The sequence below is a fragment of the Salvelinus alpinus genome, chromosome 11 (assembly GCF_045679555.1).
Source record: "Salvelinus alpinus chromosome 11, SLU_Salpinus.1, whole genome shotgun sequence".
NCBI classification, from domain to species: domain Eukaryota; kingdom Metazoa; phylum Chordata; class Actinopteri; order Salmoniformes; family Salmonidae; genus Salvelinus; species Salvelinus alpinus.
The window spans coordinates 26,179,024-26,206,504 of record NC_092096.1 but is presented as its reverse complement, the minus strand read 5'-3'; the positions used below and the strand labels follow the sequence as shown (position 1 = coordinate 26,206,504).

The following is a 27,481-nucleotide window of genomic DNA, read 5'->3' as shown; positions in this document are numbered from 1 at the left end:
ATGTGCAAGCTTTAGCCTTTTGAAACTTTTCATCTTTTCCTAGACAAGCGTCTTATTGACCCTGCAACACAAGCGTCTTATTGACCCTGCAACACAAGCGTCTTATTGACCCTGCAACACAAGCGTCTTATTGACCCTGCAACACAAGCGTCTTATTGACCCTGCAACACAAGCGTCTTATTGACCCTGCAACACAAGCGTCTTATTTACCCTGCAACACAAGCGTCTTATTTACCCTGCAACACAAGCGTCTTATTTACCCTGCAACACAAGCGTCTTATTTACCCTGCAACACAAGCGTCTTATTTACCCTGCAACACAAGCGTCTTATTCCTGCAACACAAGCGTCTTATTACCTGCAACACAAGCGTCTTATTGACCCTGCAACACAAGCGTCTTATTGACCCTGCAACACAAGCGTCTTATTGACCCTGCAACACAAGCGTCTTATTTACCCTGCAACACAAGCGTCTTATTTACCCTGCAACACAAGCGTCTTATTGACCCTGCAACACAAGCGTCTTATTGACCCTGCAACACAAGCGTCTTATTGACCCTGCAACACAAGCGTCTTATTTACCCTGCAACACAAGCGTCTTATTTAACCTGCAACACAAGCGTCTTATTGACCCTGCAACACAAGCGTCTTATTGACCCTGCAACACAAGCGTCTTATTGACCCTGCAACACAAGCGTCTTATTGACCCTGCAACACAAGCGTCTTATTGACCCTGCAACACAAGCGTCTTATTGACCCTGCAACACAAGCGTCTTATTGACCCTGCAACACAAGCGTCTTATTGACCCTGCAACACAAGCGTCTTATTTTCCCTGCAACACAAGCGTCTTATTTACCCTGCAACACAAGCGTCTTATTTACCCTGCAACACAAGCGTCTTATTTACCCTGCAACACAAGCGTCTTATTGACCCTGCAACACAAGCGTCTTATTGATCCTGCAACACAAGCGTCTTATTGACCCTGCAACACAAGCGTCTTATTGACCCTGCAACACAAGCGTCTTATTTTCCCTGCAACACAAGCGTCTTATTTACCCTGCAACACAAGCGTCTTATTGACCCTGCAACACAAGCGTCTTATTTTCCCTGCAACACAAGCGTCTTATTTACCCTGCAACACAAGCGTCTTATTGACCCTGCAACACAAGCGTCTTATTGACCCTGCAACACAAGCGTCTTATTGACCCTGCAACACAAGCGTCTTATTTACATTTACATTTAAGTCATTTAGCAGACGCTCTTATCCAGAGCGACTTACCCTGCAACACAAGCGTCTTATTTTCCCTGCAACACAAGCGTCTTATTGACCCTGCAACACAAGCGTCTTATTGACCCTGCAACACAAGCGTCTTATTGACCCTGCAACACAAGCGTCTTATTGACCCTGCAACACAAGCGTCTTATTTACCCTGCAACACAAGTCTTATTTACCCTGCAAAACATCTTTGAAAGGACATCATGTCCACTTCACCCCCCAACCCATTCTAAATGTGATTTCTGTCATTCTGAGCACCGTGGTGGAGACCCTAATCACATTACACACCTAATGCATATGGTTTCGGTAAATTTCTCAAATGTCAGGTAAATTAAAATGCTGCCTTTCAAATGGCAGGTGCCACATTTTCATAACGGAAAGCCTGATTCATGTCAGTCACCAGTCAACTCCATTACACTCAAAAGTTACTTCAACTTCAACCAGTGAATCGATGGCAAGCTATGCTAGTGATTCAACCAGTCACCCCGTACACTAAAATTGGTATATTTAAGGGGTATACAGTAGGTCGATAACGATAATTTCAAACAGTTTTCTCATTAGCTGGGAATGTTGTCACAGTATTTAATTTAAGAAAATGAAAGACTTCAAGAAACCTTGGAGCTTTGTATAGCTTTGTATTTGTATAGGCGCCAACAGCAGATTGAGGTATTTTTACATTCATACCCCACCAGAAGGGCGTGGCCACTGTGAAACTTCCTTCCACGAGGGACTATCTCTGTTGTCTCCTTTCGTCCTATTTTTTGGTCCTATTGAACACAACACACTTCTAGGCCTTCTGTTCTTTCCTTTTTTCCTCTGCCTCTCCACGAAAGAAGAAACCCACTCCATCGCATGAAAGTTGCATGTGGATGAGAGAAGAGGAGTGGAGAGGAACATCCCTTCCTCCCCAGAGCACCCCTCCGGCCCACTCTGAAGTGGGGCTTCTCTCTCTATCCCCCTCCCTTCCTCCCTCTCTCTTTTGAGAGCCTCTCTCCCTCTCCTCTTGGTTCTTTTAGGGAACAGGAGCACTCCCCGGAAAACTCCGGAAGGAAGGAAAGCAAGTAGGAAAGGGGAGGGAGGCTTTGAGGTGTCTCCATGGAGTAGACAGGAGTGAAGGGAGAGAAAAACAGAAGTCTCTCTCCAGCCTCCCTTTAAAATAAATATCTAAAGGGGAACTGTGCTCACAAGCGTACGTGGTTCAGAGAGAAAGATGGTTTACCTGAGGAGAGACGGTAGGGGATAGACAGAGAGCGCAAAACAATGCAGACCCACTAGCACCTAGCAGAGGAATAGGCCTACCTGCAAGGCATGACTCTGCATGGCAGAGCTCTTTACAGGGGTCTACACAGTCTACGCAAACAGGGCCCTTAAAGAAGCATACTAGGATTGGTACATCCATTTTGGGACTTTTTAATTAGTGATTATAGGCATTATATACATGAATAAATGTTGAATACCAGATTGTTTTTACTGTTGAAAAGCGATATGACAAGTATAAACACAGTAAAGTACACACACTAAAGGGTTTGGAGCTAAGCGTTGTTTTTTTACACAACTAGGACACAGCTTATGGACATGCCTGTATAGAACAGGTATTTTAGAAACCAGCTCTATTCTCCCACAGCTAGCGAAGAGGAACGTGGCCCTTATTCTTGGTGAATAAAAATACATCCACAAAGGGTGTGGTGCAGCGGTCTAAGGCACTGCATCTCAGTGCAAGAGGCGTCACAACAGTCCCTGGTTCGAATCCAGGCTGTATCACATCCGGCCGTGATTGGGAGTCCAATAGGACTGCACACAATTAGCCCAGCGTTCTCCGGTTTTGGCCGGGGTAGGCCGTCATTTTAAATAAGAATTTAAGTTCTTAACTGACTTGCCTAGTTAAATAAAGGTTAAATTTTAAAAAAGTGTGCGCGCGCGTTGAGGCTCCTCCAAATCACATGTATTTATAAGGTCCTTTTTACATCCGCAGTTGTCACAAAGTGCTTATACAGAAACCCAGCCTAAAATTGTTAGAGAAAGATGCAAAAAAAAGTTGCCGCTCTGTTACTTGTCTCAGGCTGCACGTGCTGTTCTCATATTTCACCCATCAGACTATTCTCAATGAAATCTTTATTAATAGTTACAATTTGTTTAGATTTAGAATGGGCCATTATCAAAATGGGCAGAAACAGGGCCAGGGGAAAAAGAGATGTCATCTGTATGTACTCGAATAGCGAATGGAGCCGCTTTCCTTTCAATCATGCCGGGTAGGCTACTCCGGTTTTATAGTAAGTGTGTGCTTAATATAAGCAACTGAGAAATAAATATAGTAGCACCTGGGATCCTCTTTAGTAGCAACCTTGAAAAGTCTGCTTTCACAGAGGGTTGCATATAGAAATACGAGCTTATAGGAAGACTTATTTCACTCCACACATCAACCACTGTTTGAGGAGCATGCAGCCTCTTGCTGAGCGACAGGTGATATTTCACCTAAACTCTGTGTAACATGGCTTCTCCAACCCTGTTCCTGCAGCTACCCAGAGTTTAACTTTGGAAACAAAGTGAAATCTGTTCGGGAACATCAATAGTAACTTGTTTTCACAACAAAACATTTTTCATTAAACTGTTCAAAGCCCTCTCTCTGCACGCTGGAGAAAGGAATGAAGGAGAGAGAGATGAAAACGATGGTGGTGAGATATTCTGTAGCTAAAGTTAGTGAGCCTATTATGAAAATATTAGAAAATGCCCTTTTACTAGACTGTTATAAATCAAATACAAATTCACCATAATTGAAGACGCCCTGCACAATCCACAAACCAACAGCCTCACCTAGGCCTATATGTTCTCTCCCAGACTCAAGGATAGAAAGTTTGGAGCGTAGCATAAGGTAACCAGTCCATCCAGTAGGCATAATAATAATATTGTTGTGTCCACATGCAAAAGGCTAGACCAATTAAGTACCGAAGACATCTTAAATCGATGTTTTAAAAAAAAGGGGGGTGGTTTTCTACCGTGTGTAATATGCAATATTGTATAATGGCACAAGCATTATTAATAGCGTTTTTTTTTGGCGGGGGTAAATAGGCCTATGCATAAGTTCTAATATGCATATGGTGTTTTGAATTAATACTCACCATTTCATTGTGTTAAGCTTTGAAACATCCAGAACGACCATGTTTTCCCCTCAGTTTTAACCGGTTGTTGAACTGCTTTGTATTGATCATCACAGTGAGGTGAGTTTTAAAAAAATGATACTGTTTTGATGATAAGTGTTTGATGTGGTTTTCGATTGACAATAGACCGCTGAGTACCAGGCCATTAGCGTCCAGAATTCATAAGAGGAGATTACCGTGACTCAACGGTCGCGTTGACACAGCTCTCTGGTCTTGGCCATTGTGGAGAGGTTGGAGTCTGTTTGATTGAGTGTGTGGACAGGTGTCTTTTATACAGGTAACGAGTTCAAACAGGTGCAGTTAATACAGGTAATGAGTGGAGAACAGGAGGGCTTCTTAAAGAAAAACTAACAGGTCTGTGAGAGCCGGAATTCTTACTGGTTGGTAGGTGATCAAATACTTATGTCATGCAATAAAATGAAAATGAATTACTTAAAAATCATACAAATGTGATTTTCTGGAATTTTGTTTTAGATTCCGTCTCTCACAGTTGAAGTGTACCTATGATAAAAATTACAGACCTCTACATGCTTTGTAAGTAGGAAAACCTGCAAAATCGGCAGTGTATCCAATACTTGTTCTCCCCACTGTGTGTGTGTGTGTATATATATATATATATATATATATATATATATATATATATATATATATTGTTTTGTCTCGATTGCCATTGTTATCCTGTCTGGAAGACGGTTCAGTGAATGAGTAAGTCCATAGAAAATCAATAGGGCTAGCTAGCCACAAAGAATTGGTAGCTATCCATAGAAAATGTACATTTATGTTGCATTGCATTAGTTTTAGGTAATCTTTGCCTGTTTAACTAGCTGGCTAGCTAGATTATTACTATTCCCATATGTAGTTGATAATTATGAAGTGAAACGTTTGCTTTGTGTATATCTTGTTTTGTCTCTATTGTTGCCATTGTCCTGGCTGGAAGAAGGCTCAGTGAAAGGGGAGGTGCAGCGTGAGGTAATACAGTAGAGGGGAGGTGCAGCGTGAGGTAATACAGTAGAGGGGAGGTGCAGAGTTAGGTAATACAGTAGAGGGGAGGTGCAGCGTGAGGTAATACAGTAGGGGGAGGTGCAGAGTGAGGTAATACAGTAGAGGGGAGGTGCAGCGTGAGGTAATACAGTAGAGGGGAGGTGAAGCGTGAGGTAATACAGTAGGGGGAGGTGAAGCGTGAGGTAATACAGTAGGGGGAGGTGAAGCGTGAGGTAATACAGTAGAGGGGAGGTGCAGCGTGAGGTAATACAGTAGAGGGGAGGTGCAGAGTTAGGTAATACAGTAGAGGGGAGGTGCAGCGTGAGGTAATACAGTAGAGGGAGGTGCAGAGTGAGGTAATACAGTAGAGGGGAGGTGCAGCGTGAGGTAATACAGTAGAGGGGAGGTGCAGCGTGAGGTAATACAGTAGAGGGGAGGTGAAGCGTGAGGTAATACAGTAGGGGGAGGTGAAGCGTGAGGTAATACAGTAGGGGGAGGTGCAGAGTGAGGTAATACAGTAGGGAGAGGTGCAGCGTGAGGTAATACAGTAGGGGGGAGGTGCAGCGTGAGGTAATACAGTAGGGGGGAGGTGCAGCGTGAGGTAATACAGTAGAGCGGAGGTGCAGAGTGAGGTAATACAGTAGGGGGGAGTGTGATGATTCTCAAATGTAATGTTTTATGCTTTCTCCACATTCTCGTCCTCACAAGAACGTACTCAAAAGAACGTGGTCGGAGAATGCACTCGGAGGATGAGTGTGGAGCACGGTAGTATGCATATTGAGAAACACCGAGACAGACAGAGAGAGAGAGAGACCAAGAGCAGGGCTCTTTGGTGTCAACAGGTAAAGCATCAGACTTCCACAATAAGCAGACCTCAAGAGACACTACACTTCTGTCTTAAAGGATTTATGTCCATTTAGTATGGCGCCCAGGGAAGCTCACTCAACTAGACACGCACACAACCTCTCTGGAGAGCCTCCTTCCAATCCAGTTGAATTCCTGCCTGACATTACAAACAGATTGGCCATTACACGGACGCACCCATCTGGCCTCGACAATCCCATCCATATGTTCTAGAGATGTGGAAACCTCCAACACATATTATGTGATTGTGAGTAGCCTATATGATGGAGTCTTGAGGGTGAAGGGCTTCTGGTGTTTAACATGCAACAGATCAAAATGGCTTCCTCTTCCCTTCAGGAAGTATTCACCCCTTCACTTTTTCCACATTTTGTTGACTGTTTGTCACTGTTGTCACTGGCCTACACACAAAGCCCAGAATGTCAAAGTGGAATGTTTTTTGAAATGTTAACAAATTAATTCAAAATAAAAATAGGTATGATTGGTGAAATTCACTGAAAACCCTCACTAACACACAGTTATATTTACATGATTGCAATTGTCATGTAGCCTACTTTTGGCCTGCTAAAAGCCTAACCACCAATCAACCAACATTAATGACTAAATATTCAATTCCTGATGCTGCAGGATTTTGTTGTGACAATATAGGTCAAATTAAAGTAAGTAGGGCTCACGTGTCAAAAACGTTCCCTGAAAATGGTGCACAATTGTGTACGGCGTCATCCATTTCTACTCCTATGATAGGTTAAGACATTCAATTTCTGTATAGATTTTTTACAATTCATATGATATGTTACAAAACCCAATATGAAAATGTGTTTAACGGATTTGTAAGGGCTTAAGATCCAGGACTGCATCTTTAAGCTCATATACAGTGTCTTCAGAAAGTATTTACACCCATTGAATTTCACATTTTGTTGTGTTACAGCTGGAATTTAAAATGGATTATATTGAGATTTTGTGTCACTGGCCGACACACAATATCAAAGTGGAATTATGCTTTTACATTCTTTTTCAAAAGAATTACAAATGAAAAGCTGAAATGTTGAGTCAATAAGTATTCAACTCCTTTGTTACGGCAAGTCTAAACAAGTCACAAGTTGTATGGGCTCTGTGTGCAATAATAGTGTTTAAATAAGAAGTTGTTCTTAACTGACTTGCCTAGTTAAATAAAGGCTTTTTTTTTTATTGTTTAACATGACGTTTGAATGACTACATCATTTCTGTACCCCACACATACAATAATCTGTAAGGTACCTCAGTCGAGCAGTGAATTTCAAACACAGATTCAATCACAAAGACCAAGGAGACTTTCCAATGCCTCAAAGGGCAACCATTGGTAGATAAACAGACATTGAATATCCCTTTGAGCATGGTGAAGTTATTAATTACACTTTGGATGGTGTGTCAATACAACCAGTCACTACAAAGATACAGGCTTCCTAACTCAGTCGCCGGGGAGGATGGATCAACAACATTGTAGTTACTCCACAATGCTAACGTTATTCACAGAGTGAAAAGAAGGAAGCCTGTACAGAATAAAACATATTCCAAAACATGCATCATGTTTGCCACAAGGCACTAAAGTAATATTGCAAAAAATGTGTCAAAGCAATTCACTTTTTGTCCTGAATACAAAGGTGGTATGTTTGGGGCAAATCCAATACAACACGACTGAGTACCTTTCTCCATATTTTTAAGCAACGTATTAGCTGCATCATGTTATGGGTATGCTTGTAATTGTTAAAGACTGGGGAGTTATTTTTTATATAAAAAAAGAAGGAAAACCTGGTTCAGTCTGCTTTCCACCAGACACTGGGAGAACTACTCACCTTTCAGCAGGACAATAAGCTAAAACACAAGGCCAAATCTACACTGAAGTTGCTTACCAAGAAGGCAGTGAATGTTCCCGAGTGGCCGAGTAACAGTTTTGACTTAAATCTACTTGAAAATCTAGCAATAATCAACAACCAATTTGACAGAGCTTGAATAAATTTTTTCAAGAATGAAACGGGCAAATGTTGCACAATCCAGGTGTGTAAAGATCTTAGAGACTTACCCAGAAAGACTCAAAGCTGTAATCGCTGCCAAAGGTGCTTCTACAAAGTATTGACTATAATTAACTATCTTTCATAAGTCATTACTTTGAAGTGGTGTGAATACTTGTGTAAATTAGATATTTCTGTATTTAATTTTCAATGCATTTGAAAAATATATTTTCACTTTGTCATTATGGGGTATTGTGTGTAGATGGTTGAGGGGAAAAAATCTATGAAATCCATTTTGAATGCAGGCTGTAACAACAAAATGTGGAATAAGTCAAGGGGTATGAATACTTTCTGAAGGCACTGTAGTGCACTATTTTTCATCAGGGCCCTGGTCAAAAGTAGTGCACTAAGTAGGGAATAGGGTGCCATTTGGGACGCCTTGTGACATTTCACACAGGGTTACAGAGGGAGATAGGTGCATAAAACATGGAGAGATAACTTTGACACATTGAGAGGACATGAAGATGGGAGTGGGGTAGTGTTAGTAGATACGGGTATGTAGGGTGAGAGATAACAGGGGGTAGTTATGTTATGCCAACAGTACTATATATCAGGGGTCTCTAACCTCAATAAGAACCACAGAGGAGCACATGAACTCTGGGCAATACACACACATACAATGGACAATACACAACATACACACACGTGACACACACAGACAAAGACGTAACACGACATCAAAGGCAAAGTCATGACCACACAAACCCACAGGCAGCAATAACACACACACACAAATAAATGAAAAAACTATTACACACACACCCACACCTTCCAGGAAAGGTGAGGGTGGTCAGGATGCAGTGCGGTGGCTAATCATAACGGAAGCACCTCATATTAAAAAAGGGAGCAAGGATCGTTTGTATCAATCAGCGTTAATCTGGCCTTAATGTGTTTATTAAAGACAACATGAACTGTCATTTCCTAGCAGAAAACCTTTTTACCGGGGAACGACCTTAATCAAATAAACAGGCTCTATGCCATAATGTGCTTATTGTCATATGGTAATAACCCCTGATTGAATAAAATCATTTCCAATGACAGAAAACACAAGCACGCAAGTGTGTGTGTGTGCGTGCGTATGCGTGAGAGCGTGCTTCAAGTTATAATGTCAGATTTCCAACCAGTCTTAATAAAGGCCTAGGTGGTTTGGTGGAGAGAGAGGGTCAAGTCAAAATGCCTGGCGGAGAAAATTATTAATTACAAAAACCAACGACAAAGGGGAAAGACATTTAGAAACAAATTACCAAATTAATTAAAACATTTACAATGGAAGACATGCACAATTAAACCGGGGATGATGTTATCATGAATATATGGTGGTGTCCTGTTGGGAAATGAATGAAGTGGGTTCTTCTTTTATTTGGTCAATGACAGAGCTGAAATAGAGAGCGATAGATAGATGCCGGGATTAGATGTAATGCTTCTATTACGGCTAGTCGAGTAAATGGAGTCTCATCTCATCTAAAACACACAAGCATTCCTGCTATCGACTGATTCGGATCTAAATTGTCTGCACAAATCAACCTGAGCTGCCAGACAGAAAGCTAAGCTGCCAGACAGAAAGCTGAGCTGCCAGACAAAGTATAAACGCAACCATAACCAATCTACAGTACATTGTAGCCTATATTTCTCTTGCAACTGTTTCCCGGGCACAAAATGGTCACCTCATACCCCAAATGCCCTCTAGACCAGGGCTCTACAACCCTGTTCCTGGAGAGCCACCGTCTTGTAGGTTTTCAATCCAGTCCCAGTTGTAACTGACCTGATTCATCTTAGCAAGCAACTATTTTCTAGAATCAGGGGCACTAGATTAGGGTTGGAGCAAAAACCTAGAGGACGGTGGCTCTCCAGGAAGAGGGTTGGAGAGCCCTGCCCTTGACACTGATTTGCAATCAGTTTTGCGTTCATTCACCTGGCTTGGCACAAAATGTCAGACGAGGCAGAGTGGGGGGGGGGGTCAATGCCTGCATGAGGTGAAAGGTCACATCAGCTACACGCCATCCCAATGGTGCCAGGGGCCGGCTGGCGTGGTTTCACCAGAACCCTGTCGACCTTCGTAGTGAATGACTGCTAACAGCTGGGCGCTCCACTAGCTCTGCTATCAGTCACCGTGACCTCTGAGCTGGGGCTGTGATGCTGCACCTGGCTTGATATGTCTGGCACACACACACACACACCTCTCCTTACGTACTGTACACACACACACACACACACCTCTCTTCACGTACTGTACACACACACATACACCTCTCCTCACGTACTGTACACACACACACACACACACCTCTCCTCACGTACTGTACACACACACATACATACATACACTCCCCTACTAGCCTATGTTTTTATTAAACTGGTAGTAAACAAAAACAAATGTTGGTTACAGAGTTAAAAGACTGATAACTAATAGTCTAACCAGGCGCCGCTCCAATCTCTGAGGTAGCCAACAAGATGGCGCTGAAAGACACGTCGCCCTGTTAGCTCCTAGCACAAGCATTTCGCAGCACCTTATATTCCTGCTGTAAACTGTATATGTGACGTATACATTTGATTTGTGTGTAACTGGAAGAAAGTTACCTAAACCAGGATGTAATTCGCTGAACCAGGAAGTTGCCTAACGGCCCTCGCGGATGGACTACTTACCGGCGAGGAGGAAGGTGATGAGGCAGGTCTCTTTGGGCATGTAGAGTTTGAGGCGGGAGCCACTGAACACGTATTCTACCACCGCCTCAGAGCGACCCGCTCTCTGGAGGAAAGGCAGGAACTGCTTGGCCTTCTGTGTTTCCTGGAGAAGAAAGAAACATGTTCAGAGAAGCAGCTTCACCCTAGCAATGCAGATCTTCATGTCAACTGGATGGTCTGATAGTGGATCATACACCTCCGTCTTAGTCCATCCACTTCATATGCAGATGAGTAAATTAGGTTGAAGTTCAATGCGTGGGGTTTCTCGGTAAGGGTGAACGGACCGATGATTTCACCATGACATTGCTAGGCCTCATATCTCTCTCTCTCCCTTTCTGGTGAGTCACTGGCTTGATGGGTACACCAAGGCCAGAATTACAAGCGTGGCTAAATCATTGCCTATTCAGACAGGCTGATGAATCAATGGCAGAGAGAGAGAGAGAGTTATATTAATAAATACACAGCTAGGCAGGCAGGCCAATGTAGCCACAACAAACCAGGCAGTGACTCACTAGCACTCTCTCATGATTTAGATGTAGTGGGGTGGGGGGGGGGGGGGTAGAGGAAGAGAGATGTGTTCTGGCAAAACAGATGTACTGGCTGAGGAGGATGAGGAAATATGTAGTTGACAAGGTGGAACTATTCCATCAAGCGCCAGGTAGCTCAGGATTGCAGGGTGCAAAGTCAACATTTCTGTGGTGATTAAAGTTACTGGGCAGGAATCTAGCCCTAAACTAAACATTATTTCTCTGTTCAGATGAACTCTTGGGATGGAGAAAGGTGGGCAATAGGGAAACAGGTGAACACACACACATATACCAGCGGGCTGGGGGGCAGGAGTCAGGAGGGACTGTGTTTATGTAACCTGTACCTGTGTGTTGGGGGGTGAAGAGAGAGAGAAGTGCCCCAGTGCCATATCCACTCAGCACCTTTGTATGTACTGTATTTACACACATCCCACTGTACTCCAATATATATCCCCACTGTATTGTTCTCAATATAACCCACTCCATCTACATAATCCCTCTCTGTAATATCCCTGTGTGTGTGTGTGTGTGTGTGTGTGTGTCTGTGTGTGTGTGTGTGTGTGTGTGTGTGTGTGTGTGTGTGAGACAGGCGGAGATTTTTGTATTTTTATTAGAATGCTCATTACATTAGCCTGGCCCAGCCACTACAGCCCAGCCAATACAGCCCGGCCAATACAGCCCCCACGGCCCGGCCACTACAGCCCCCACGGCCCGGCCACTACAGCCAAGAGGGAGCAGTACTTTAAGATGGAGGAAGACACACACATACACTTGTTCTCCCTGACTGGCAGAAGTCATCAACAGATTGACATGGTATCAAGAATCTATTCCTGGGCGGCTGTCAGTCTTCAGAGTGACGGGGAAACAAGCTGACATGCAAATGTGTCATATCACCCTCTAATATGGCTGCAGTGAAACACAGAGGGCTGCTGAGAGAGATGGAGCGTCTTTAGAGGGGGGGCTGGGCAAGATCAACACACACAGGTACAGACAGAAAGATGCATGCACACACACCTCATTACACTGGAGAACAGTGTGTGTGTGTGTGTGTGTCTATGCGGGCGTTAAACAATAACACACGTCCTAGACTGACTGCCCAGTCCATTAAAGCAAGGACAAGCCTTCTCGTAAAACAAAGACGTAAGGTGGACAGAATGAGAGGGAGGGAGTGTCCCCAGCCGTCATTCCTTTATGTGCTTTAACGTACGTGGTCCATGGAGAGTGTAGAGAGAGAGAGAGTGTAGAGAGAGAGAGAGAGAGAGTGTGTAGAGAGAGAGAGAGATAGTGTGTAGAGAGAGAGAGAGAGAGTGTGTAGAGAGAGAGAGAGAGAGTGTGTAGAGAGAGAGAGAGAGAGTGTAGAGAGAGAGAGAGAGTGTAGAGAGAGAGAGAGAGAGAGAGAGTGGAGAGAGAGAGAGTGGAGAGAGAGAGAGAGAGAGAGTGGAGAGTGTAGAGAGAGAGAGAGAGAGAGAGAGTGTAGAGAGAGAGAGAGTGGAGAGTGTAGAGAGAGAGAGAGTGTGTAGAGAGAGAGAGAGTGAGAGAGAGAGAGAGAGAGTGTGGAGAGAGAGAGAGAGAGTGAGAGAGAGAGAGAGAGAGTGTAGAGAGAGAGAGTGTAGAGAGAGAGAGAGTAGAGAGAGAGAGAGAGAGAGAGAGTGTAGAGAGAGAGAGAGAGTGTGTAGAGAGAGAGAGAGAGAGTGTGGAGAGAGAGAGAGAGAGAGTGTGTAGAGAGAGAGAGAGAGAGTGTGTAGAGAGAGAGAGAGTGTAGAGAGAGAGAGAGTGTAGAGAGAGAGTGTAGAGAGAGAGTAGAGAGAGAGAGAGTGTAGAGAGAGAGAGAGAGAGAGAGTGTGGAGAGAGAGTGGAGAGAGTGTGGAGAGAGTGTGGAGAGAGTGTGGAGAGAGTGTGGAGAGAGTGTGGAGAGAGTGTGGAGAGAGTGTGGAGAGAGTGTGGGTACGGACGTGCATCTCATTACTCCCCGTTAACACGTTTTATGGCCACGGAGTAAAATCTAATCTTCATTTAGTGAGCAGCCCAATCAATTTTCATAAACAGAGACGCTGTCTGCTGTCCCTGGAACACGTAAACAACTTCCTAGATGACTTTATTAACGCAGAGGGAACTATATTTAGATCAGCCTTTATTGCTATAATATGGGAGGGGGGGGGACTGGTATTATGGATATTACTTAGAGTGATTAATCTATAGATCAGATGACAAGGTTTGTCCTGGGGAGGGGTTTGGGAGAGACTGGAGGGCATTGAGACTGGTGGGTCAAGGTTTGTCCTGGGGAGGGGTTTGGGAGAGACTGGAGGGCATTGAGACTGGTGGGTCAAGGTTTGTCCTGGGGAGGGGTTTGGGAGAGACTGGAGGGCATTGAGACTGGTGGGTCAAGGTTTGTCCTGGGGAGGGGTTTGGGAGAGACTGGAGGGCATTGAGACTGGTGGGTCAAGGTTTGGCAATTATATTATCAAGAAGAATGTTGGCCCAAGAATGTGCAGGAACATTGCACACACACACACTGCAGGGGGGAAAACACACAACATATAAGCCTAGTCACATAACAGTAAACACACACACACAATTATTCCTCAGTCGCACACACACATTTCTCTCACAGTAATCCATCTTACCCCAGAGATATCAGCCACTCTGTGGATGGGGACCTCCTTCTTGCTATGCAACCCTTTCCCGTTCTTGATTGCCCTGTGATCAATCAGAGGGAAAGAGTGAGACAGAGTGGTCACCATTACGGTTCATCCCATCATCCAGCGAGTTAAGGAGAAACCATCAGGTCTTTAAGCCACAAAGGAGAAATGGAGCTGTGGGTAATAAACACTCAGAGAGCCATTCCGGCTCAGAGAGGGGATACAGTTTCCAAGCTCCCCGGCTCCACCACGAGGATCAGCGGTAGGGGGACATCACGTGTAACCTATACCCTTAAAATGGAAACTGTAATGGTTGGGGGGGGGGCATTTTCAGTCTGACCCTGACGCTGGTGTGATTACCACCTGTTCAGATTCCTACTGGAAAGAGCTTGAGTGCTACAGATGAAGATGAGAAAGATGATGGGAATTGTGGCAGTCAGGGTCCTCTGTGGGTCAGAGATGTGTGTTTCACTACTGTGTGTGTGTGTAAGAGATGAGGGAGAATGAGAAAGGGAAGGAGTTTGAGGAGCCCAGAAAGAGAGACAGAAGGAGAGAGAAAGGTAGCATGGGAAAACACTTGCACAAACACCACAGGTGGGTAGTCATCTATCTGCTAACCCAGAGATCTTCATCTGTAGTGCGGTATTAAAGCACGTACTAAATCTCCCGGTGCACATACACATAATTATATTCACAAAGCACGTGTAAAGAGAAGGCCTGATTTAGTGTGTGTGCGCGCGAGACACTCAGAGGCCAATCCTTTGGTAGAAAATTAGAGCAGCGCAGGGGTGTAATCATCAGTCTAAACGAGAGTTTCTACTGGACAAATTCAGATAAGTCCTTCCCTGTTTTGTTTGGTTTGCTTCCGTTTAAGAAACGTTTTGCAACAGAATCGGAGTAATGAATACACCCCAGGCCTTGTAGAGGCGCTGATTTACGACACAGGGAACAATGGCCACCTCTGACCAGTGTTGTTGAATATTTTGCCATGATGCAGCACACACATATTCATATTGTATCCCTACAACACTTCTGTTGTTGCATGAGCGTGACGGAAAGCATTTTCATTTAAAGGGAGGTTTAGTCAAGCTGGTTAAAGCAGTCAGGTTTAGTTTTCAGCAGTAGAAACCATTTTGGGGCACTGTGCTTACCGTGCCTCTGCAGCCAGTAGCTCGTCGTAGTGGGATGAGCGCTGGTCGTCATCCTGTCTGTAGCGGATGACTGTGGCAAAACCTTTACTGATCAACGCCTCGGCTATGTTACTGTGGAGGGAGAGAGAGAAACAGAGTGAGTGAGAGAAACAGAGAGAGTGAGAGAGACAGAGAGAGACAGAGTGAGTGAGACAGAGTGAGAGAGAAACAGAGTGAGTGAGAGAAACAGAGTGAGGGAGAGAAACAGAGTGAGGGAGAGAAACAGAGTGAGAGAGAAACAGAGTGAGAGAGAGAGAGAGACAGAGAGAAAGACAGAGAGAAAGACAGACAGAGAGCGAGGTGATTTTAACCAGTGTTTACTTATCAACCCAGTTATTATACAGTAGAAAGGCTGCAGCTTGGCCCATCAGTACACCAAAAGGGGCACGGGGGGGCAAGCTCAGAAATACTGAAGACACACAAGCCCAGAAACATTAAACAACAACAGAAGAAAGATCAAGGAAAATGTGAAAGACAATGACTAACTAGCAAGTCAAGGTCCCGGCAACATGGCGAGGTGAGAGAGACCTTCGAACCACAGCAACCAGAGGCTGCATTGTTATTTCACAACCACAGAAAGAGGGGGAAGGTGAGAGATAGAAGTAGAAAAATAACGGGTGAGAGTTCGATGGAAGGGCTCTGCAGTTAGCTCAGAGCCCTTAGGCGCCCATGTAACAGCTAAAGAGAGTGAGTGTACTCGGTGCAGGCTTGTCTCTCCTAAATGTTTTGTTAGCCTGTCGGCATGCCAAGAACGTAATTGAGAAAGTTTGGTGGCTTCTTGTTGTGGTGAAATGTTTTTATTAGGTTTTCTGTTCAGATTAATTGGAGAGGAGGATGAGGCAGAGACAGGCAGGCAGGCAGAGAGAGAAAGAGACGGGCAGAGAGAGAGAGAGAGAGACAGGCCTGCAGGCAGAGAGAGAGAGACAGGACGGCAGGCAGAGAGAGAGGGACAGGAAGGCAGGCAGAGAGAAAGAGAGACAGGCCGGCAGAGAGACAGGCAGGCAGAGAGAATAAAAACAGGAGGAGTCTAGTAAACTGCCTTTAATTGAGATGTGGAGTCAAAAAGAAAAGAGAAAAAACAGAAAAAGTAATTTCCCCCGTCCTCACTTTGTTTCATTTCTCGGTCTTTTATAAATTGAGACAAATTGAGCATCACATCATGACAGTGGCTTTAATGACTTTCACATCTTCTGAATGGAAATGTGGAGGCAGATCAGCTAACACTGCAAAAATGTTGGACTAAGTGTTGCAAATTGCCTTCAAATTAGACACTTAAAAAAGTTGAAAAGGCATATTGTTTTCTTTTCATAGATCTCAAATGACTGGGGTGGGTGAAAACAACATGGTGGATCTTTCACTTTGACCTATCCAGGTTGTCAGGTTGCTTGTTCCAAAGATTGTATTTATTCTACCTTCATTTATAAAGGCAAGTCAGTTTAAAGAACAAACTCTTATTTACTGAATGACCTAGCCTGCCTGACTGTATGCATTTAGAAGTATGAGGAAATGAGGTTGACGTGTCCTTGGGAAAACAGCCAACCTTTAATACAACCCTAAATTAGCCTAAAAGCAGGGTAAGGTCAAACAGGCCTTTTCCACAGCCCTCTCCACCAGTCCCCACTCCAATACTAACAATCTGAATGGTAGTGGTATCTAGGACGTAGGCTGCTAGCCTGCTGGCACTAGCTATCTCCAGCTAGCCCCCCTGCTGTGGCGCTCTCCCTCGCCTTGTGCTAACCGGGTAGAGGGGTCTGGCTCACCACGTGGAGAGAAATATGGTGGGCCATAAGACGCGCACGTGCGCATACACACAGCACCTCAGAGCGGGCCGGCCACCTGTTACCCACAATGCACCGCAGTGCGTCTGGCTGGTAATTGGGTGACCTACGCTGGGCCGGCGCCGCTGCTAACTAGCGGTGCCGTGTGATAAGGAGGGCTAGCAGATGAAAGGAGAGGTACTCCGTAGCTCCAGAACATGTCTTAAAAAGGTCTTTCTTCCATTTGTATGAGTGAAAACATCAGAAGGCGTAGCCGGGCGACATGTTGACGTGAAGGGGTGTGAATGAACTGTGTGGCTTGCCCACGTTGGTTGCTCTTTAATGCAGTAGGCCTATACTGTGTACATTTAACCTGTTCTCTTGGGTTTTGTAGAGCTTTTATTTCTCGTTGAACTATCTTGTCCTTGTCCATTACATCAGTGGCCTACAGACAGATATGCACTTCAACTGATTCTAAGGAATATAGATATATATGGCCTAGATCAGTCCCCTTCAATCATAGCATATTGTGCACGTTTGTTCCAGTCCAGTACTAACACTCAATTCAACTTTCCAACGGTTGAAATACAGTAAGTTTGAGCTGACCCTGCCGTGTTACTACTGGACTAGAACAAAGCTCTGCACTTACTATAGGTGTTTCCGGAGCCAGGATTGACAAACGCTCGTCTGGACTACTCATCCTGTCTACAAGCAAGGTGACAGACGCTCGTCTGGACTACTCATCCTGTCTACAAGCCAGGTGACAGACGCTCGTCTGGACTACTCATCCTGTCTACAAGCAAGGTGACAGACGCTCGTCTGGACTACTCATCCTGTCTACAAGCTAGGTGACAGACGCTCGTCTGGACTACTCATCCTGTCTACAAGCCAGGTGACAGACGGGGTGACACAGACATGTTAGGGGTCAGCAGAGGTCAGCAGTGCAGGGGGAAAAGTCGGTGTGGAGATAGGTGTACTCACATGCCGCCGATGGTGACGGTGGCACAGGTGCGTTCTGCAAAGGCGGGGATGGTGCTGGTCTCTGAGGAGCTGGTGGCAGCTCTGATGTAGTCCACCGTGACGTTCACCTGAAACGCCATGTCACAGGAAATTATGTCAATGCCATGTCACAGGAAATGATGTCAGACAACAATGATTTAAAAAGAGCCACCGTGTCTTCAGTGGATTAGGGACCTCAAGTACTCACTGTTACCGTCATGTAATATAGGACTGAAGACAACGTATGACTGCACACGTGGGGAGATTGAGTCAATTTGTGTCAACGTCATTTATTTTGCCGTTATGTCGGCCTATCATTCATGACTAACATTAGTGATGGGGGAATCGATAAAGTTACAAAACGCTAGTATTTTTCCTTCATAGCTTGTTCTCCATCTTTTTAAGTAGGAAGCCAATTTGTTTTCAGCACTTTTATTTTACATGACTGATCAAAACTTGTTTTCTCATGACTCTCTTGTTCGTCTGCAGCAGACATATGGTGAGCAATATGTTTGGAACATCAAGTCGTAATAAAATCAAGGTATCGACTAGTCAAAGTTTTTCAAATAATTAGAAATACTGGTCATGAAAATGCAATAGCAAGAAGAGAGTGTGTGTGTGTGTGTGTGTGTGTGTGTGTGTGTGTGTGTGTGTACGTGCACGTGCGCTAGTTTACAAGGTCACCCCCAGTCAGTGTGAATCATGTCAGGCTGGACTGTAGATCTCCCCACAGGAGCACTGGGGCTGTTTATAACTCCACGCTCACAAACACACTCACGCGCCCACACAACCAAGAGGTGGCAGATTGCTATCAAACACGGACAGGCCCAGCAGCACACAGCGGGTGGAGGAAAAACAGTGTTTAGATAGGGAACAACCATTTTCCCCATTCCTCCCTTCCTGGCCGACAGAGCAAACAGAAGCAGGGAAGCAGGGATGAATAGGATAGGTGGGGACAGGCAATGATATTCCCTAAGCCCAGGATGGGAGCAACAGGGAATCTACAATCTGGGAATCTCCAGGCCTGCATTTTTCCTCCGTCATACAGTTGAGCAAACAAAGAACTATTCCGTTAGAGAGAGAACAAGAACGTTAGAGAGAGGTGCGAGGGTCCCAACCGTCCCAGATGTTGGGGTCACAAAGAGACGGGAGAGGAGACGAGGGGAGCGTTGTCATTAATCTGAGGGCCTCGCTGGACAAGGACACGGTGATGGAGGGTAGACAGGATTATAGGAAATGGATGTCCCAGCTTGCTCTCTGCTAAGTTGGCGTCTGGCGAGGGTGGGTGGTAAGATGGGGATGTGAGAGATGGAAGAGGAAGAAGCTAGAACGGCCTAGCTACGAGAGGGTTTGGGGCTACAGTGTAACCGTAAAAGGGGCCTAAAAGATGTCGTACTACAATTGAGGACTATGTGGAGCGATGTAGCGTTTTCTAAAACAATAGGGCACAATCGTAGGGTTTATCATTGGTAGCCAAGCGGTTAGAGAGTATGGCCAGTAACCAAAAGGTTGCTGGTTCGAATCTGTCGATGTGGCACTTATCCCTAATTTGCTCCAGGGCCCCGTACTACTACGGCTGACCTGTAATACAACACATTTCACTGCCTCTATCCAGTGTATGTGATAAAATATATTTAATTCGACAAAATGGCTGAAGCATTTACTAACTAGTGTCATGACGTTGGCCTGTGGGTAAGGTTTATGACCCCCCCATAAATACCTTTCTCCCTTTCCTCTACTGAAGGACTCATGAAAAGCCTTTGTTAAACATAGAGTCGGGGAACATCAAAAGGTGGGGGGGAAAGGAACCATATTTCGGTAATCCAACCAGTTGAAAATATGAGGTGCTACTTAATGAATATAATGTCAGTTCAGTTGTCATCTGAGACATTATGACTGATGACAGGACGACAAACTGTATCTGGGAAAGTCTACACATTCTAGTTTGTTGTGCAATTTAAATGTTTAAATATGAAACTATTTGTGAAAAGATGAAATGTAATTTTAGCTTCCAAATGAGAGAATTGGGTTTTCATAAGGTTAGAGCTCTGCTCAAACAGTGGCATGCCCCTGTGAAGAGACATTGGTTATAAACTATGAAACACACTCTTCTCTCCCTCCACTATATAAGCCCTTGACAAAAATGTAACCTCCTGTTCCGAGTACGCGAGGCCTGCAGCCTCTGCGTTAAAAGGGCGAATAACTTGCTGTTCCGGGTACATTAGAGCGACGGTCCGATGTCAGAACAATTCAGATAATAAGCTGTTCCGAGGACGTGAGGATGACGGTTCCACGTTAAAAGGACTAACATGTCAACTACAGAACTAAGCCAACCTCAGCGTGAGCTTTGGTTGCGAATGGTATGAACTTTGAACTCTTATTCACTACAGAAGTGATACCTCCTAGCCGTTGAGTAAGCAGCGGCCGCTGTAAACGTGGGCTAGGAAAGGACGTAGAAAGGATCTCTTCTAACAACCAACACGACACTTCCAAGTATTCTGTTTACCACCAGAGACACTCTTAAAGGGACAAGGAAGATCTCTTTTGGGCAACACGGCCAGCATCTACGCCCAACCTACCGAAGCGCAGCGAAGAATAAATATTTATTGCATTTTCCTTTTCCAAATGGGCGGTTATTTAGAATGCATAAGAGTCTGTATTTACGATAGCATAGCTTCTCCCTTTGTTCTTCAGTCCTCCCGCGCTTTCATTCAAGCCCAACCCCCTCTCTTTGTGTAACCAGCCGTCATACAGGTTCCGTCCCCCAGGGACGTTTTCTGTTAGGACATCATTAGTAATCAATGTATGATCCATTCTGTGTATATGTAATTCTGTGTGATTAGTTAGGTATTTAGTAAATAAACAATTAAACCAAAGTTTGTATTGCTGATTCAACTTGTTAGCCAGGGTTCGTGAAGAAAGAACTTACATGAAGAATTTACGTTTACCAAGAATTTACAATGTTCAGATGAGACTGAAATAAGGTGACGATTAATATTGACTGCTATTGATGTAAAATATTACTAGGTCTTTAAGAGTTTATTCGGAAGATAACAGCTCTATAAACACTCTTTCATGGTGCCCTGACTTTCTAGTTAATTACATTTACATGATTAGCTTAATCAGGTAATATGAATTACAGAGAAATTATTTTATAGAATGGCATGTCATATCACTTAAACTGGCATAGCCAAAGACACGACACTAGCCTAAATGTTATTGTGTGTGACTGTTACGATAAGTCTTCAGAGGCCATTGCATCTATTTCCATGTTAAAGTAGACCTAACAGAATGAGTAGAAAGTTCCCCTATTACAAACCAAAACAAAGAAAAGCTCAATGTCCATTTAATATAGAAAACTGCCTGGACTACCCAACATATTACTGTCAATAACATTGGTATAAGATGCTCTTAGTAATATTACCGCTAGCACACACACACACACACTTCATGACAGAAAATAAGCATAACAGCCCAATCTGATCGGCATAATGGAAATTTCATTTAGCGCAGACTTCCTGCCGAGGATCCTCATTTTCCCACAGCGGAACACGGCTGTAAGCTTTTTTGTGCCTCAACAAATAAAGGCATTTATTCCCCCCATAAAAGATGGTTTTGGTTCATTTGTGCTTTGTGTCGCGTCTCCTCCAGAATCTACACATCTTCTGTAATGGCTCTGCATCGTTGGGCAGGGATAATGACTTTAGATGAGGGGAGGAAGAGCGTCAGAGAGGGAGGAGAAGCAGGAAAAGAGAAAGAGGAGAGGAGGTGTAGGAGGGGGGGAGAAGGAGAAGAGATGAAAGAGAGGAGGGGAGCAGAGATGGAGAGAAAGAGAGGAGGGGAGCAGAGATGGAGAGAAAGAGAGGAGGGGAGCAGAGAAAGAGGTAGAGAAAGATTAGAGGACAAAAGCAGAAAGAGGAAGGAGACGGAAAAAGGAATAGAACAGATTCTCAGCAGAGCACGACAGAGAGGGAGAGTCTGACCCCATTAAGTAAAGTGATGATAGATTAAAAGGTTTGACAAAGCGATGGTAGATTAGAGGATCCAGCAGATTCTCCACAGACCAGTGTGCAGATCTCAAGATAGAGAAGTCATTTAGAAGAGACCCCTAGAGGAGAGGACTGGAGAGGGATATCTGATGAGGAGGAGGAGGGGAAGAAATGTGTTTGTTCCGACTGGGATCAGGGGCTCGGAGATTCGCTTAACTGTGCGTGTGTGTACGCGCGTCTGTGTAGATATCCAAGTGAAGGTAGATAGAGTGTAGGTGTACAATAAGTAAAAAGCATGCTTGGTCAGACACAAGGCTGTTTTGCTGCAGAGCTCCCCACACCAACCACAGTGTGAGTGGTTGAGTTTAATAGTCTGGAGCTAGGTGCAGCGGGGAAAGTCTAATACATATTTTATGGATTAAAAACTGAGCCTCGGCTCTGCTCAAACACACAGCTGTAATTCCACCGTCTTCAAGCCCCGGGTGGAGAGAGGGAGAGAGACATGACTTCATAGCAGTGTTGATGTGCTCAGATGCCCCAGTGTTGTTAACAACACAGTAAAAGCAGCTGGCTATCATTTAGGGAAGTGGGGTGAACTGCAAACTCCACACAAAGTCCCATCTGGGATCTGGACCTGGGGACCTAGTGACTCCTGTGAAATGAGCAGGCATGTATAAAGAGAAACACACACACACAAACACATGTGCATACCGCTACACACACACCCCGACTGCTCCCACTATAGTCAAACTGGCAACACAAACGCCACGGTGTCTCACTTTACATTCCCACACACGTTGTAAAAAAACGATAAAAAAACTGCCATTCACTGTACTACACTCGCGCAGCAGAACAGGAGCCACTTTGAGCGGGCCGGGATTATCCGAATGTGCTCTCCCCTGATAAGTGGATTAATGCAACGTTTTCATTGGACTTTTTCTGCTGAGGCTGAGACCCGGAGCATAGAAAAGAGGAACAGCACTACTTATAAAGTTAACCAAATCTAGCTTTGGATTATGTCACCGAGCGAAACAGCTATTTCAATACGGGGAGAGTCGAGAGAGAGCGAGAGAGAGAGTGGGAGAGACAGAGAGAGAAAGAGACAGAAATAGAGAGAGCTGAAAGCACTTCTCTGCAGATTTACCTTCATTACCCGACACGAATAAACTTCTCAGGTTTTCTGGCGTTGCTGTCAGTGTGTTGAGGGATAGAAGGAAGAGAAGCGACCTGAAATGGACTCCGGTCCAGTCTAACCACCTGAGGCTTGTGTACAGCACTTCAGGGCACATATTCACAGCGGCTGATAGTAGGAGCGCTGATACAGGATAAGTCTTTTAAAATTCAGAACCAATCAAATGATATGGATTATATATATGATATGGAGCTGATCCTATATCAGCACTAATCTTGTGAATAGCAACCTGAGGTCTATGGCCTGAGATTGTACACTGACTGACTGTATCCATCCCCTCTCTTTCCTTTCATCGCCGTGTGTGTGTGGGTGTTAAGAGGTCAAATAACACTTGGACACATTTGATTCAAAACAAATGTTCTCCTCACGCATCAAGAGAACGTTGGAATTGAGATGCAGTCTGGTTAAAATCTCTGTTGAACTTTATATTCTTAAATGTAGAAAAACAATGTTGTTTATTTAACTGAAACTTGGTAATTAAAATGTATTGAAAGAGGTTTTATTGTAGCCCAGAATCATTAAGAGGGTAGTTTGGTATTTTCCTCCACCACTTGTGCAAGTCAAAAATAACCAACTACCTCAGTCACACATTAACAGCTCTTAACTGATGCTCTGACATCCATTTGATACGGACCCAGCCTCTGATTACAGAAACCCTTTGAATATGAATATTGGACACGCTTCATAACAGATGAAAAGTATCTCAGCCATCTTGATAGAGACGGAGACAAAGGGACATCATCATTATTTTATACATCTCTTAAAGTGGAGCACTTTGAGGCTTCCTCTGGCTGTCTGCCAACTTACTAAACAGACACTTCGAATGATTGATTGAGCTTATTGTATTTCAGTGTTGTATGTATTTTATGCTTAGGTCGATGACAATAGTGTTCTGTGGGGAGAAGTTGGATCAATTCCCAACAACCACCATTGGTGGACTGTATGATACAACCTTTGACCTGTCATGTAAAACCCTCTTTAGGACCACTCGGGACTGAAGAGGGGCACATTCTGATGAGGGATGCCCAGCAGGTGAACCCAATTTGGGGATGGCAGCCCTCCTTGCACGCCGTCCCACCGGATTTCGAGGGAGCGAAATTAACTTGTTAAACTAATGTAGTCTGCCGTGCTGTGTGAGGCGAGAGCAGAGCGCAGGCAGCTCGGAGCTGGGGCTTTCGGGCGTACCGTGCCCTCCCGAGCACCAGACGTGTCTGAAAATACCGCAGAGTACCACCGTGTCAAGACCCAATTACCCCGCTGATGAAGTAAAGCGATGGTGCCGGTTGTGCCGAGCAGAGCTAAGAACGCGAAAAGAACCCAGTGCAGGTTCTCAAATGAAACCAGCCTCAAAGGCTTTAGTACTACATTTAAACGTTAGTCATTTAGAAGACCATCTCATCCAGAGCCACCTACAGGAGCAATTGGAGTTAAGTGCCTTGCTCAAGGGCACCTAGTCGGCTCGGGGATTCGAACCAGCAATCTTTGGGTTATTGGCCCTAATGCTCTTAAATCGCTAGGCCACCTGCCACCTACAGTACTGTCAAATCTCTTCTGTCCTTCTTTGTGTTTGCTGAGGAGGTAAAATGATGGTGTCTGTGGTGGCCAGCGAAGCAGGAGAGATGAAAGCAGCCACTGGACATGATCAGAGAATTCCCTCTAATTGTTGCTGTAGTAAAAACACTGGTCCTTCTGCATAGCAGGACACGAAAGCGTTGGTAGGACAGTCAAATCTGCTCGTTGGATGGTTTAGCTTCCACACTTACTTAGTGAACTGGGTTCACTGACATTTCCCTTTTCTGCAGTCAAAATGGGATCAAAAACAGAAGCAAATTAGGCCTATATGCAGTCAAAGATCAGCATTTTAGCCCTTCTCCTTCCATGTACGTATTGGTACATTCACCCTCGTCTCACACCACTGTACCCTTACATCAATACAACACTTGATGCAGCTAATCATCTCAGATTCCTCCTTGTCATGCTTTCTAACTCTGGTTGCCATGGCGGCCGAGGGCAGTGAACCTACCTTCAAGGTAAAAATAGTTTGGGTATCAACATTTATCTAGAATCACCTGAAAGAAATATGTCTATTCTAGCAAAAACACAGGCTATTAAAGAACGGGAGGAAACTAGTGCTCAGCCAGGGTTTCAAATACTTAATAATTGTTGCCCCTTTGACCTGGGGAGCCTCAGTATACAAATAGAAAACGCTCTGTTGCAAAATATTTTAGTTCGGACTTGATGATATTGTACTGTTTTCCTTTTGTAACCTTAAATTAGGAATACAAATCAAATCAAAAGAACGGGGGAATGTTTTATTCTCATGCTGTATGGATTGGGCTACAGCAAACAGTGTGAATACAAACCAAATCAACAGAACGGGGGAATGTTTTATTCTCATGCTGTATGGATTGGGCTACAGCGAACAGTGTGAATACAAACCAAATCAACAGTGAACTGAAGCTCTACAACTAAACCGTCATCACTTCAAAGGAATAGGAACAAACGGGGGAGGGCCTAGCCTTCTAACGGAATATACTGCAATGGATGAACACAGTGCCGTACTCTCAGCTTTTATAATGACTGAATGGGAGAGGTGGAGGAATCCAATCAAGGATGAGGGGCAAAGAAGAATGACGATAAATAAGACGATGCTGGATTGAAATACCATTTGAAAATCATTTCACATGCATTAGCTGGGCTTGATTGAGCATGCCTGTTGCAATGGAACCAATAGAATAGTCGCAAAAGTTCCAACCCTCCGCCAAACTGGCACTCCATGCAAGGCTAAAGCAATCGCTGAAAGTATTTGAAAGCTTTCAAAATAGTGTTTCAATCCAGGTCTGGTTGGAGTCTCATGCACCTTCCCAGATGATATGATATAATCCATTTGAGATATAGACCTAGTTGACGTGCGATGATTTTAGAGTCAGATGCATTCATAACTGTAGATACGTCTACTAATTCTGATGCCTCTGTGCATCTACACATTTCAATCAAGGCCTAATCTAAACCACAAGGCCGGGGTGATTAATAGTGGGGTTAATGCAGAAACAAATCATACCGCCATGGCTGGATCTTCTGGCCTGACTACATCTCTACCTTCAATGAATTATAAAACGAGGAGCTGGAGCGGAAAACCTGAAAAATACCCTGAACACGCACTCACACTCATTTAAACAGACCATGAACAGCTGTGCACAAAACCACAAAATTGCTTGTACACAAACTCTCCCTCACACACAGACCACCACCAATCAAACTCTCTCCCTCACACACAGACCATCACCAATCAAGCTCTGACTCCAGGCACAGGAATGTTTGAGTTGTTTTCTAACAGACCCAGGAGTACAACTTCTCTCCGTAAACCACAGCACCACTAGAGTGCTTCTCCTGGACTGTCAATGTGCTGGACGTTCGTAGTGGATGAAACCGAAGCGCTGGAGGACCTGAATGGCGGTAAAAAAGGTACTTCTCATTTCCCACTCCGGTGTTAATGTGATGTCACTGTTAAGTAGCTCTCTGTAGCCGGGGAGGTACATCCATCTGTAGTAAGCGCAACACAGGGTCCACTGGCCAATTCCCTGAAAAACATCAGGTTCAGCCTGCTTATATAGAGCAGGTAGTAACCCGTTTGCTGAAATTGTTGCGAGAACGCGAAGTTCGCAAAGTTGAGAGCACTTTCACGAGGTGCGGAAACACAACATCCGTCTCAACCACCGAGAATGGGAGCATATCCACGGCTATAAACATACTTCAGAATGCTGTTCATTGTCTACAGCTCAGCGTTCAACACCATAGTGCCCACAAAGCGCATCACTAAGCTAAGGACCCTGGGACTAAACAACTCCCTCTGCAACAGGATCCTGGACTTCCTGGCAGTCAGCCCCCAGGTGATAAGGGTAGGCAACAACACACTGATCCTCAACACTCGGTCCCCTCAGGGGTGCGTGCTTAGTCCCCTCCTGTACTCCCTTGTTCACCCACGACTGCGTGGCCAAGCACAACTGCATCACCATCATTAAGTTTGCTGACGACAACAGTGGTAGGCCTGATCACCAACAACAACGAGACAGCCTATAGGGAGAAGGCCAGAGACCTGGCCTCTCACTCAATGTGAGCAAGACAAAGGAGCTGATCGTGGACTATAGGAAAAGGAGGGCTGAACATTAATTATCATGGTCCAAAC

The 27,481-nt window shown here is 44.6% G+C and overlaps 1 protein-coding gene across 1 annotated transcript in view; it reads right to left on the bottom strand.

Moving 5' to 3' along the window:
- snd1 (staphylococcal nuclease and tudor domain containing 1) overlaps positions 1-27,481 on the bottom strand; it is a 351,126-nt gene that overhangs the window by 275,861 nt on the left and 47,784 nt on the right. Inside the window, exons 12-15 of the mRNA XM_071332224.1 lie at positions 18,097-18,203; positions 15,320-15,430; positions 14,154-14,226; positions 10,964-11,105 (exon numbers count right to left, since the gene is read on the bottom strand). Coding sequence (XP_071188325.1) covers positions 10,964-11,105; positions 14,154-14,226; positions 15,320-15,430; positions 18,097-18,203 — 433 coding nt within the window. The remainder of the gene's footprint in view (positions 1-10,963; positions 11,106-14,153; positions 14,227-15,319; positions 15,431-18,096; positions 18,204-27,481) is intronic.